Below are 13,048 nucleotides of genomic sequence, written 5' to 3'. Positions count from 1 at the left end.
GTCAGGAGTTCGAGACCAGCCTGGCCAACATGGTGAAACCCTGTCTCTACTAAAAATACAAAAAATTAGCTGGGCATGGTGGTGCGTGCCTGTAATCCCAGCTACTCAGGAGGCTGAGGCAGGAGAATTGCCTGAACCCAGGAGGCGGAGGTTGCAGTGAGCCAAGATCGTACCATTGCACTCCAGCCTGAGTAACAAGAGTGAAACTCCGGCCCCCCAAAAAAAAAAAAATTAGCTGGGCATGGTGGTGCATGCCTATAGTCCCAGCTACTCAGAAGGCAGAGGCAGGAGAATTGCTTGAACGTGGGAAGTGGAGGTTGCAGTGAGCCAAGATTGTACCACTACACTCTAGCCTGGGCGACAGAGCAAGAGTCCATCTGAAAAAAAAAAACCAAACAACTCAGGCCAACTCTGTATTAAATTTCATAATATCTGAAAAACATCTTGCAATATCATCTTTGCTCTGGATGTTTTACAAAAATGTGGCTCAAAACCCTATTTAATGGCTGGCACATACACAATAAGGTCCACTCTGCTGTTGCTGTCTCCACCTGGTTAAAAAGTCATATTTCTCATGAGTGTTTACTAGATAAGAATTGTGCATATAAGAAAGTAGACAGAGAAATATATTACTGTAGAAGGAGAAATAATGACTGATAATTATATAAATGGCACCAGAAGGGATTTTTTTTCTCTGCATGCCATATATGAAAAGATCTATTAAATTTACAGCCAGTTCTGGCTGGAATTTATTTTATTGAATTGTGCTGATGTGCTAATTTGGTCATCTATCTGGACAATAAATGGCTTGTCATTTTTTTCCATGAGAACAAATGAGAGATAGGTACTTAAACTTCCCTTTCCCCTTCAGTAGCCTGGAAATCATTCTCAGGGTGGACAGTTGGCAAATAGTGTATGCATAAACTTGCAGATAAAACCCTTGGAGCAAGCAGGCTGCTGGCACATAGCAATGATAGCGCTACTCAAGCAAATGAACAAATAATCCAAAGCAGACAAATAGGGAACTCTCCCCAAATCAAACAGGCTGTGGATGGTGAAGTCAGGATGGGTCCTTGAAAACCAAAACACCAAGGTTTGTTCCTCTGTGCCAAATGTTAATAAATAAAACAGTGTTGGAAGGCAGGAAAGTAAGCAGGTGATAATCACATCCCTCTAGGGCCGCACATCCAAGCCTTGTCAATCCTCTTTTGTTGAAGGAGGAACTAGCTAAAGCTGGAGCTCACAATGCTGTTTCATTTTGACAAAGAGCTTTTCAGCACAGCACATTTTGCAAACAGTGGTAATACTGAGATCTTGTCTGGAGGGCTCCATTTAATAGCACAGTCATCCTGAAGCAGATTTGATGATATGGAGTAATTCTCTCAAAAGGAAAAATCTAGAAAGACACAGGCCAAATTAGTTTTTGTTTTACATTTCGTATCTGTATTTAGATGAGCAATTGCTTAGTATACAATCTAGAATGGGGGCTCCAGCCTAATTCTATTCTTTCTTCTCTTTTTTTAAAAAAAATCATTGTACTTACACATGGGTGTCTGATTCCATTTCAAACCTTTGCATCTCACTTGAGGTGGCAGAAAGATGCCTTGTGTTCACAGGAACTCTGTGCCACTATGAGAGGCCATTCCCAAACCCCAGAATGGAATAAGCTGCCTCCACAATTTTCCATACCTCTATGAGGTTCCCCGCTCCTTGGTAGCTTATTTTTGCAGATAGACTTTAGTATAAAGGTGGGCTTCTCTGCACCATTTAGTTCTCAGGCTTAGGAGGTGGGTCAAGAACGCTGCTGCTGTTTATGTGAGCGTGTTCACAACACAGGGCTGCAACTCCTGACAAAGGGCAGTGAGAACTAGGTCCTGGGACAAGACACGCTACCAAAAGATTAAACTTAGTTTGTTCCATCAGGTTATATAGAGAGAGGACCTAATGAAGCAAGCACTAACCTACCATTTTTTTATTCAGATGTTCATTAGGCAGAAATTCTTGATGTTAGAGTAAATGCTAATAAGTTAATATGCATGCTATCCAGAAATAAGAAGCCAGTTATGCCATAAAATGTAACCTATATAAACAGATCAAAAGTAGGATCTTTTCCAAACTAGAAATATTCTGAAAATCTGTCTGCACTTATCCCATTTATACTCATGATTTCTCAGCATTTTGGTTTCATATCTGGGCCCAGACTAAACATCTTTATTATCCCCTTGCTTTCCCTGGGAGAAACTCACTCTGTTTCACCTGCCACTCTGTGCCTTCATTTACTAGATGCCCAGTAGTACTAGGCAGTCTGCTATCCTCTGATAAACAGGGCACGTGGACCCTGTCTGAGGGCACATGGTGGATGCCAATGTCATCAAAAGTTCTGGGAAACAGGTTTGAAGCAAGTGTAACAATAATGATTAATACACTGTGTACGCTGGGAACATGATACTTGAGCTGAGGATTGTTCAAAAGATTAGGAATTCACTATAAGGGAAAAGGGCCCAGGCAGTGAGTACAGCTGAGTCCCAGAAGCAGGAGGCAGAAGAAGGATGCAGGTGCGGCTGGGGAGCTGCTGATGGTTCTGTGTGGTTGAAATGCATATATGTCTTCGTGTGTGTGTGTGTATGTGTGTGTGTGTATATGTGTCACAGGATGGGCAAGGAAGCAGGGAGGGAAGAAGGAAATCACAGATGTGCTGGAAAAGGACATTAGAGCCAATTGTAAAGGGCCTTGTGTGCTGTATACTGGAGCTTTACCTGTATTCTTTGGGCCATGTCAAGTCACTTTAAATGACGTGACCAAGCAGGGAACAGTGGCATGTGTCTGTGGTCCATTCCATACTGGGGAGGCTGAGGTGGGAGGATTGCTTGAGCCCAGTATTTTGGGGATACAGTGAGCCATGAGCATACCTGCAAATTTGAATATCTACTGCACTCCAGCCTGGGCCATGGGCCACATAGTGAGACCCCATCTCTTAAAAAATAAAAAATAAAAAATAAAAATAGGACCAGAACTGTACTTCAGAAAGGAAATTCTGTGAGGAGGAAAAACAGAATGAAGAAGAGCTAACTGATTTGAGGGAGACTTGGGAAGTGTAATTGATAGGATGTCACTGTCAGTTTGTTAAATGAATTTTGATAAAGAAAAGTTACAGAAGCCATTTTCCTTCCTCTCTTCAGTGCCAGGAAGGTGCTTTAACCTAGAGGAGAAAGGCATTGCTCTTATTTCAAGGACTAAACTTGAAAACCATGTGGAAAGTCACGGAAGAACTGTACTTTTCATAGAAGCAGTAACTAGAGGAAGACACCGGTGGATTGTATAAGCAAAATCCTAGAGCATCCAAGTGGAGGGTGACCTGAATTTAGGTAGACAGGTCAGATGAGATTCAGTCACAGGATTCTTGAGTTTCAGTTTGAGAAGCACACTCTGTAATTCTAGCCCTGAAGGTCTTTCATGTGTAATTTGATCCCCTCCTGTAAACCTGAACCATGAAGTCAACAAGCCCCTGTGTTCCTCAACTGGTTGGCTTTCTCCCATGTTATCTCCCCTTCAGAGGGAGTAGCTTTAGAGAATGGTGGTTCTTCTCTGCTCCAGAGAATGTGTTTTTGTTTTGTTTTGTTTTTTTGAGACAGAGCCTTACTCTTTTGCCCAGGCTGGAGTGCAGGGGCACTATCTCAGCTCACTGCAACCTCTGCCTCCCAGGCTCAAGCAGTCCTCCTACCTCAGCCTCCCTAGTAGCTGGGACTACAAACAAGCGCTGCCACATCTGGCTAATTTTGTGTGTGTGTTTTTGGTAGAGACTGGGTTTCGCTGTCCCAGGCAGGTCTGGAACTCCTAAGTGTAAGCAAACTACTCACCTCGGCTTCCCAAAGTGCTGGGAATACTAGTGCCCGGTCTACTCTGGAATTTTAGGAGCTTAAAGCATCTTCTTAATAAATGTCCCCGAACCCCTCCAAATCAACAAGCAAACCAATTCTCATAACAGTAGGTAGCTGAGGTAATTGTTACCTTCAGACTAAAGATTACATTTTTATGTATATAAGGGAAAAAACTCTTTTATACTTTTTCTTTATCGTGTAGGCTACTCCAACTTTTCCAACATTGAGTTATTTCTTGATTTTTATGTTTTTTTTTTTTAATTGTCACAGGTTGGAATCTTTTGCTTCATTTTCCTTTCCTTGAATTTTTTCTCTTTGGCTTTTTCTTTTTGCTCAGAGCAATGATCGTGCTTAGAAGGAGATATTTGCTTTGCATTTCATTGTAACAGCCATAAAGTCACATCTTAAGTTATTCTAAAAGGAACTAATGTTGTTATATATTCTTTGCTTTTCTCAAATGTAATAGTATCCAGACTGTCTTCTATGGCATACCTGAAAAGAATATTTCCATTCTTAGCTACTTTCTGTTCATATTAAATGTTTTAGCCACTATTCTCCAGAAATCATTCTTTATTTTGTTCAGGTATACACTGAATATCCTCGAAGAAATTGGTGGTGGCCAGAAGGTCAATGATGACATTATTGTCAACTGGGTGAATGAAACGTTGAAGGAAGCAGAGAAAAGTTCATCAATCTCTAGTTTCAAGGTAAAATTCTTTGTTTTCAGCTAGAGGCCATGTGAGCTCTGTGCCTATCTGTATTGTTGTCGTTACACGTTCGAGTGACCTTCAGTGTTAGGTATTTGAGGATCCCCCTCCCATTTGGATTTTGCTTAAATGACTCGCTATTGTTTTGTTGTTCATCAGCAATTTCACTGATGAATTTCTCAATACTTTCTCCCATAATAGTTAATCATAAAAACCCATCATTAAAAAATAATTTTAACTTTTATTTTAGCTTCTGGGGATACATGTACAGATTTGTTACATGGGTATATTGCGTGATGCTGAGGTTTGAGGTGCAAATAAATCCATCACCCAGGTATGAAGCATCTTACCCAAAAGGCAGTTTTCCAGCCCTTGTCCTCCTCCCTCCCTCCCCATTCTTAAGTTTCTACTGTCTATTATTCCCATATTTTTAATTTTAATTTTTATATCTGTTTTTTGAGACAGGGTCTCACTCTGTCACCCAGGCTGAGGTACAGTGGCATGATCATGACTCACTGCAGCCTCAACCTCCTGGGCTCAAGTGATCCTCCTGCCTCAGCCTCCAGAGTATCTGGGACTACAGGTGTACATTACCATTCCAAGCTAATTTTTTTTTTTTTTTGGAAATGAAGTCTCACTATGTTGCCCAGGCTTGTCTCACATTCCTGGGTTCCAGAGATCCTCCTCCCTTGGCCTCCCAAAGTGCTTTGGGATTACAGGGGTGAGCCACCATGCCCAGCCTATTCCCATCTTTATGTCCATGTGTACCCAGTGCTTAGTTCCCACTTAAAACCCCTCATTTTAAAAGCAAGATTTTAGGCATTGTTCTTTCAAAGTAACATAAACTATATGATAGCATTTGTAAAATGTGCACATCTCCATGATTCAGATTAACATTATAATGGTGACATGTAAAATGCTCAAAGATCTCCTTGTAATGTTTTTGAAAAAAAGCAGTTGTGTACTTCTATCTAAATCCCATTTTCATTAATAGCAGCATTTTATTAGATTTCTTGCCTCATGTTTCATACATTAACTGTATTCTTCCTGGAGGGACCTGTGTACTTGATCCCTATCATAATAATGCCTCTGCCATCTAACTACATTTTTCTAGCTTGAAGGTCAGGATAAGGGGGAGGAACCCCTTCAGAGTTGTATTAACAGGGTTGGTGCGGCACTTCATCGTGATATCTGTTCTGTGTTTCGAAATCAAGAAAAAATTAAAATCTCTTTCTACAAGCAGGAGCAGAAGATACTGTCAGGGCAGGGTTGTCACAGGAGTGTCCACTGCTGTGAGCTCATCACAGACAGCTGTCACCTCTGCTCCATCTCCAGCCTACTGTCCAGTCTGGAGAGCTGAACAGAGTTAGGAGTGGATGCTGGTCACTGATACAAGATTCTTCCAGAAAGAGATTTGGAAAGGCAGTAAAGAAAAGCAAAATCGAAAGGAGCTCTAAATATCGAATGCACTCTGGCTACCAGAGGCTCCTTGTGCATGTCTCAGGGTGTCTTCGCTGACATTGTGAAGCTGGCTTTACTGTTTTCCTCATTTCATAGGGGAGGATGTCAAAGCTCAAGTAGCTTTCTGAGAGTATGGCTAGTAACTGTATGTGATGATCCACAAACGGGAGGAAAATGCCTTTTACCCGTGGGGAGAGGCTATAGAGTGTAGTGTATCTATAGGTCACTTAGGTGTTAATACAAAGTGACCAGTGTGCTTTGCCATTTTAGCTATTCCTAAAATAGCTGCTGCTCCAGCCCATTACATTAGGCTGTGGCTTCTGGGGTGTTCTTAGGGGACAAGGTTTGGCAAGCGATGCTGGGGTTGACTCTTAGGACGGTTTGACAATTCTTTTGCTCCTTGTAACACTCTGGGCTCATTTTCTCCTGTCTTCTTAGAAAGTCGTTGCAGAATTAATTAAGTCATAGAGGCCACACAGTGTACCAATAGGAAACGTCATACTAACCCCACATTCCTTTTATGTGAAGCCCTTTTAAAAATGAACACAACCCACTCTTTAAAAAAAAAAATAGATTCAGAGAATACATTTGCAGGTTTGTTATGAAAGTATATTGTGCAATGCTGAGGTTTGGGCTTCTATTGAACCCATCACCCAAATAGGTAGTTTTTTACCTTTAACCCACTTCCACCCTCCCACTGCTTGTAATCATCAGTGTCTATTGTTACTACCTTTATATCCATATATACTCAATGTTTAGCTTCCACTTGTAAGTGAATAGATGCAGTATTTATTGGTTTTCTGTTACTGTATTAATTCACTTAGGATAACGGCCTCCAGCTGCATCCATGTTACTGCAAATAACATGATTTTATTCTTTGTTATGGCTGCATGGTATTCCACGGTGTATATGTACCACATTTCCTCTATCCAGTCCATTGTTGATGGGCACCTAATTGATTCCATATCTTTGCTGTTATGAATAGTGCTGCAATGAACATGAGCATGCAGGTGCTTTTTTGGAAGAATGATTTATTTTCCTTTGAGTATGTACCCAGTATTGGGATTGCTAGTCCAAATGGTAATTTTATTTTTAGTTCTTTGAGAAATCTCCAAACTGCTTTCCACAGGGGCTGAACTAATTTACATTACTACCAATATATAACAAAAAATTATTATAATTATAATAATTATAATTCTTCTGCCACCAACCAGGTTCCATTAACTATGACCTTCTGAAGAATTATAATAATTCTCTTTTCTCCACAACCTCACCGACATCTGTTATTTTTTGACTTTTTAATAATAGCCCTTCTAAATGTTGTGCGGCGGTATCTCCTTGTGGTTTTGGTCCTCACTTCTGTGATGATTAGTGGTGCTGAGCATTTTTCCATATGCTTGACACAATCCACTCTTTTAACATTGTGTCTTTTTCCAGTTGTGCTAACTTCCTCCTATTTATTATTTGGGAATGACTACCTGCTGTTGGTAGACAGTGGGTTTTCTGGGAAGTTACTGATGCCCCTACAGAAACTACAGTTTATTTGAAACACTATGTGGAATACTGCTGCATTTCCAAGACCAGGCTGTATATATTACATATTTAAGAAGAAAAAGCCACCCACTTCCTTTGAGCTGAATGGGAGTAACTTTGGGATACATCAATGAAACCCTCCCTTTCTCTCTGCGTAGGACCCAAAGATTAGTACAAGTCTGCCTGTTCTGGACCTCATTGATGCCATCCAACCAGGTTCCATTAACTATGACCTTCTGAAGACAGAAAATCTGAATGATGATGAGAAACTCAACAATGCAAAGTATGTAAATAAGCCTAAGATCAGGAGGAAAAGACCCAATGGGCAGCTAGGTGGTTGTAAAGTCTAATGCTCATGCTTTTGTGCAAACACTTTATTTTCACTATTCATGCTTTTCCTTCTCATGACTTACTGTAGTCTCATCGCCACTATTTTGGATATGGTGCAATAGTAGCTCAAAGCTCCTAGTGCCAGAATGGGAGCAAGACAAAATAATAATAATAATAAGAGTATTCTTGTAATTGATAAACAAGCCTGTAGTTTCATAAAACCAATTTCCTAATCAAATGCCCCATTCATGAATATTCATGGCTAAGAATGAAAAGAGGTAGAGTTCCACACCAGAACCTTCGCCAGCGTGAGAGCCACTGTCTTGTGTTTACCACTCAGATCACCTGCCAAATGCTTCCTCTAGAGTAAGTGTCAGCATATTACAGTTTCTGAGCCAGATCCAGCCTGTTGTCTGCTTTTCTAAATAAAGTTTTATTGGGACACAGCCTATTCATTTACATCTTGTCTGTAGCTGCTTCCCTACTACAGCAGAGTTGCGTAGTTTCAACAAAGCCTAAGATGTTCACTATCTAGTCTTTTGCAAAAAAGTTTATGAACTTCTGCTCCAGACAGGTGCTTTTCTCAGATCAGGTTCTGTTAGTTTCCTCGGACTGCCACAACAAAGTACCACACCGGCCGGTGGCAGAAGTTTCTTCTCTCACAGTTACAGGAGCTAGAGGTTTGCAATCAAGATGTTGGCAGGATGATTTTCTTCTAGAATCTGCCCCATGCCAATCTCTACCTCCGTCTCCATGTGGCATTCTTCCTGCTTGTCTGACTTTACATGGCTGTCTTCCCCTTTGTGTTTCTCTGTGACGCTTTTTTCTTAGAAAGACACCAGTCCTATTGGATTAAGATCCCACACAAACCCAGCATGACCTCGTCTTAACTATTTACATCTGCAGCAACCCTCTTTCCAAATAGGGTCACAATCTGAGGCGCTCGGGCTTAGGACTTCAGCATATGAATTTCGAAGAGACACAATTCGGCCCATAGCACAGGTCTGGAAGTGACAAGCATCTAGTGCCGGGCATCCCTGCTTTATGATCCCACCACATAAAGCCCTTCTCTTTGTTTCCCATTTGGGAAAGTGGGAACTTATGCTCCCGGTATGCAGATGTTTAACACAATCTAATGGAAAGAAATAAATAATTAAACTAAAATTACAATAGATTGTGATGACAGGGGTGGAAGGGACAGTATGGAGCATTCCTAAAGAGACAGAAAGGGGCCTGTCGCTCTTTAGAGCAAATAGCAGCTCAGCTGAGCTCAACTGAAAAGACAAGTAGGAAGGAAGTAGACAGGTGAAGGAGAGAGGAAGAATGTTCCAGGCAGAAGGAAAAACACATATGAAGACCCACAAGTTGTAAAAAGCCTTCAGCCCAGATTTTCAAGGGGAATGTGATTAGGTTTAAGAAACTCTCGGCCGGGTGCGGTGGCTCAAGCCTGTAATCCCAGCACTTTGGGAGGCCGAGGCGGGTGGATCACGAGGTCAAGAGATCGAGACCATCCTGGTCAACATGGTGAAACCCCGTCTCTACTAATACAAAAAATTAGCTGGGCACGGTGGCGCGTGCCTGTAATCCCAGCTACTCAGGAGGCTGAGGCAGGAGAATTGCCTGAACCCAGGAGGCGGAGATTGCGGTGAGCCGAGATCGCGCCATTGCGCTCCAGCCTGGGTATCAAGAGTGAAACTCCGTCTCAAAAAAAAAAAAAAAAAAGAAACTCTCCAAGGCCATACAATTTTTCAGTTGTGCAGCTGAGATTCAAAGTCCAACTTCAGAGCCCACACTCCTAAGCACTCTCCTGTGAGGGCAAGATACAAAATTACTTAGAAAAAGCGGTGAAAGACATTACACAAAATGCAAAGTGTGGTTATGTAATGGTGGCAAAACTGTGTGTGATTTTATTTGAAGCTCCCTTATAATTTTCAGACAATTTTTCTCTGTGTTTCATAACGGGGAAAAAATTAATTTTACTTCGTTAATAATTAATATGGAGGGAGTTATTGAGAGATAGACAAGGAGAAAAAGTGGGACTACTCCTGACTGATGCTTTTAATATAATTTGGTCAATAAAGTAAAAGTAAGCCAGGCGCAGTGGCTCATGCTTGTAATCCCAGCACTTTGGGAGGCGAGGTGGGCTGATAACCTGAGGCTGGGAGTTCGAGACCAGCCTAACCAACATGGAGAAACCCCATCTCTACTAAAAATACAAAAAATTAGCTGGGCATGGTGGCGCGTGCCTGTAATCCCAGCTACTCAGGAGGCTGAGGCAAGAGAATTGCTTGAACCCAGGAGGCGGAGATTGCAGTGAGTGGAGATTGTGCCATTGCACCCCAGCCTGGGCAACAAGAGTGAAACTCCATCTCAAAAATAAATAAATAAACAAACAAACAAATAAATAAATAAAGTAAAAGTAAAGTAATTTTAGGAGAGCAGAAGGTAGTAAGTGTGGACTTGGGTAGAGTGAAGAATGTCTGGTGTAGCCACAGTAAGAGGTCACTAGATAATAAAAGAACTTCCAGGTAGTAGTGTGGGCTCATTGGAAAAGAAATTACAATCAATAAAATTTATTTTCATATATCTACAAGTAGAGCAAAAATGTTCTGATGCAGCTATTATAATTTTATGTGAAAATATGGAATATGAATCTCTGGCTACTCTATATTATAGTAGCATAAATAAGTACAAATATATGTGGGCAAAAATTGGAATGGAACAAAGAATTTAAAAATTGATGTGTACGGTCAGGATGTTATAGATGCGTTTTTCCTCTTTTGCTCCTTGTAAAAATGTTACTGTGGTTGAAATACAGTCTGCAAACTTTTCCTAGCACACATTTTTATTCAGTTCTGTGACTTTTTCTGCTGTGCTGCTATGTAGCCCAAGAGAATACTCCTGGTGTGAGTATCAAAAGTGCCACATGTGCTGGATGTAGTGGCTCATGCCTATAATCCCAGTGCTTTTGGAGGCTGAGGCAAGAGGGTCTCTTGAGGCCAGGAGTTCAAGCCCAGCCTGGACAACATAGTGAGACCCCTGTCTCTATAAAAAATGTAAAAAAAAAAAAAAAAAAAAATGCAGGAGTTGAAGAGTTCTCCAAAGACAAATAATACACTTGATAATGATCACGAGGCTAGGCAGCAAGTCTGATGCTTTGTCAGAAGCTTTTGTTGAGCCAAAATTTGTCCACAGAAGTATGAGGATGCTGGTGACTGCCTCCAGCCACTGCAGGAGTAAGTTCTGTTTTGACTATGGAGAGACTGTGACTGTGATCCCCCAGGCTCCCATTCATGCTGTGTTTCTCAGGCTCTCATTTTCCCTCTTTTCTCTCTTTTAGGTATGCCATCTCTATGGCCCGAAAAATTGGGGCAAGAGTGTATGCCCTGCCAGAAGACCTGGTTGAAGTGAACCCCAAAATGGTCATGACCGTGTTTGCCTGCCTCATGGGGAAAGGAATGAAGAGGGTGTGAGGCCCAGTGGGGCCGGGCGGGAGGCGGTGCACTCCCTCCTGACTGCCCGGCACAGATGCTCCCCGGACCTCTCAAGCCATTCCAAAGTTCAACTTGGTGACATTCTACAAGATTCCAAAAAAGCACATATTAGTGCAGCCAAGTAGCCTCTCCTGTATTTAACAAAAAGTGCTTCATTCTTTGCAGGAGGCCCAGCCTTCTATACATATGCTTCTATTCTTGATTTATTTCCTTCTTCGAAAATCTAGAGGAAAAGAAAGAGGTTGTTTTCCAGGTGCCCTTCTTGCTTTTGCTATTAGTTGAGGATAGAAGCTGCAGTGTTATTAATTTTGATGTAATCTTTCAAACCAGCAACATGTGGCTTCCCTTTTCTTTGTTCAAGATGAGGGCCAGGAGGCGAATCATCATGCCTGCCCTAAAGTCTGTTCCTGGAGGTCGGCATCTGATCCGCTGCAGGCCTCTCTTTCTGTCCCCTCTTCCTGCTCCTCCTCCCATGACGTTGCTCCTCACACTCTTGGAACCATGCCTTCTGGGGGGCCCATCTCTTCTGGCCATCCTTGTCTCTGGGCCATTTGGAGCGTCTGATAAGTCGGTCAAGCTGTTGAAGTCCCAGGAATCTCTGGTAGCCTGCAGAAGTAAGCCTCATCATCAGAGGCTTTCCTCAAAACTGGAGTCCCAAATGTTATCAGGTTTTGTTTTTTTCAGCCACTAAAAATCCCTCTGTTTTTAACTCTAGAATCTGGGTTCGGACCAGATCTAACATCTTGAATACTCTGCCCTCTAGAGCCTTAATCTCGATGGACGGGTTGGATCCAAGGAGGGTGTGATGGGGCATCAAGTCACTTGGGGGCAGCATGGAGCTATAAGCATCCTTTAGAGTGCTGCCTCTCCAGGCATTTAGCCCCTCACGTTAGATCTAGTTATTATGGTATGGCTAATATCTGTCAATATTTGGAGGCAATCCTGCCTTGCTTTTGCTCTTAGAGCTTAGCATATCTGATTGTTGTCCAGGCCATATTATCAATGTTTACTTTTTCGGTACTATAAAGGCTTTATGCCACCCCTAAGCTCCAGGGGGGACACTATGTGCCAATGAATAGCACCCCCACTCACATACACACACACCTAGCCAGCTGTCAAGGGTAGAATGAATCTATGCTAGATAAGAAATGGTGGCATTGCGTTATGAAGGGCTAATTTACTGGACAAAGAATTCCAAAGCAAAACCAGAACAGAATGAATTTGAGCAGCTCTCATAGGTTAAGCCATTTCCCCCCAAATCAACTGAAGGCTAAAAAGCAACAGGGCATTGTGAACCAACACTAGACTCCCACTATCACGGTGAAAGGGTTCGTCAATGAGGTATCTTCTTTAGTAGTGGTATGTAATAGAACTTAGTCATTCTTCAAAGCAATTGAAACGCATTGCTCTGGATCTGTTCCTTGGCAGTGGACTCAGAAAGCCAATATGTGGCTCCTCCCAGCCCATAACCAATATTTTTGCTGCTTCTGAATGCAAAGTGGTTGGTTTTGACTTCAGATTGACCTTGCTGTAGCCTCAGACGATTTCCCCCATTCTCCTCCAGGAAGAAAGAATGTTACTGCCTTAATGAAAAATGACGAGCATGATGCTCAAAATCTTTCCAAATAAAATGTTCCCTATGTTA

The 13,048-nt window shown here is 41.9% G+C and overlaps 1 protein-coding gene across 1 annotated transcript in view; it reads left to right on the top strand.

Moving 5' to 3' along the window:
* The window catches only part of LCP1 (lymphocyte cytosolic protein 1), a 54,084-nt gene extending 41,036 nt beyond the window's left edge, over window positions 1–13,048 (top strand). The window contains exons 14-16 of the mRNA XM_012465167.2: window positions 4,462–4,585; window positions 7,738–7,862; window positions 11,250–13,048. Coding sequence (XP_012320590.2) covers window positions 4,462–4,585; window positions 7,738–7,862; window positions 11,250–11,382 — 382 coding nt within the window. The 3' untranslated portion in view covers window positions 11,383–13,048. The remainder of the gene's footprint in view (window positions 1–4,461; window positions 4,586–7,737; window positions 7,863–11,249) is intronic.

This window comes from Aotus nancymaae, unplaced genomic scaffold, assembly GCF_030222135.1.
Source record: "Aotus nancymaae isolate 86718 unplaced genomic scaffold, 86718_ANA_hifiasm-v0.15.2.pri h1tg000009l, whole genome shotgun sequence".
NCBI lineage: Eukaryota > Metazoa > Chordata > Mammalia > Primates > Aotidae > Aotus > Aotus nancymaae.
This window is presented reverse-complemented; position numbering and strand designations above follow the sequence as displayed.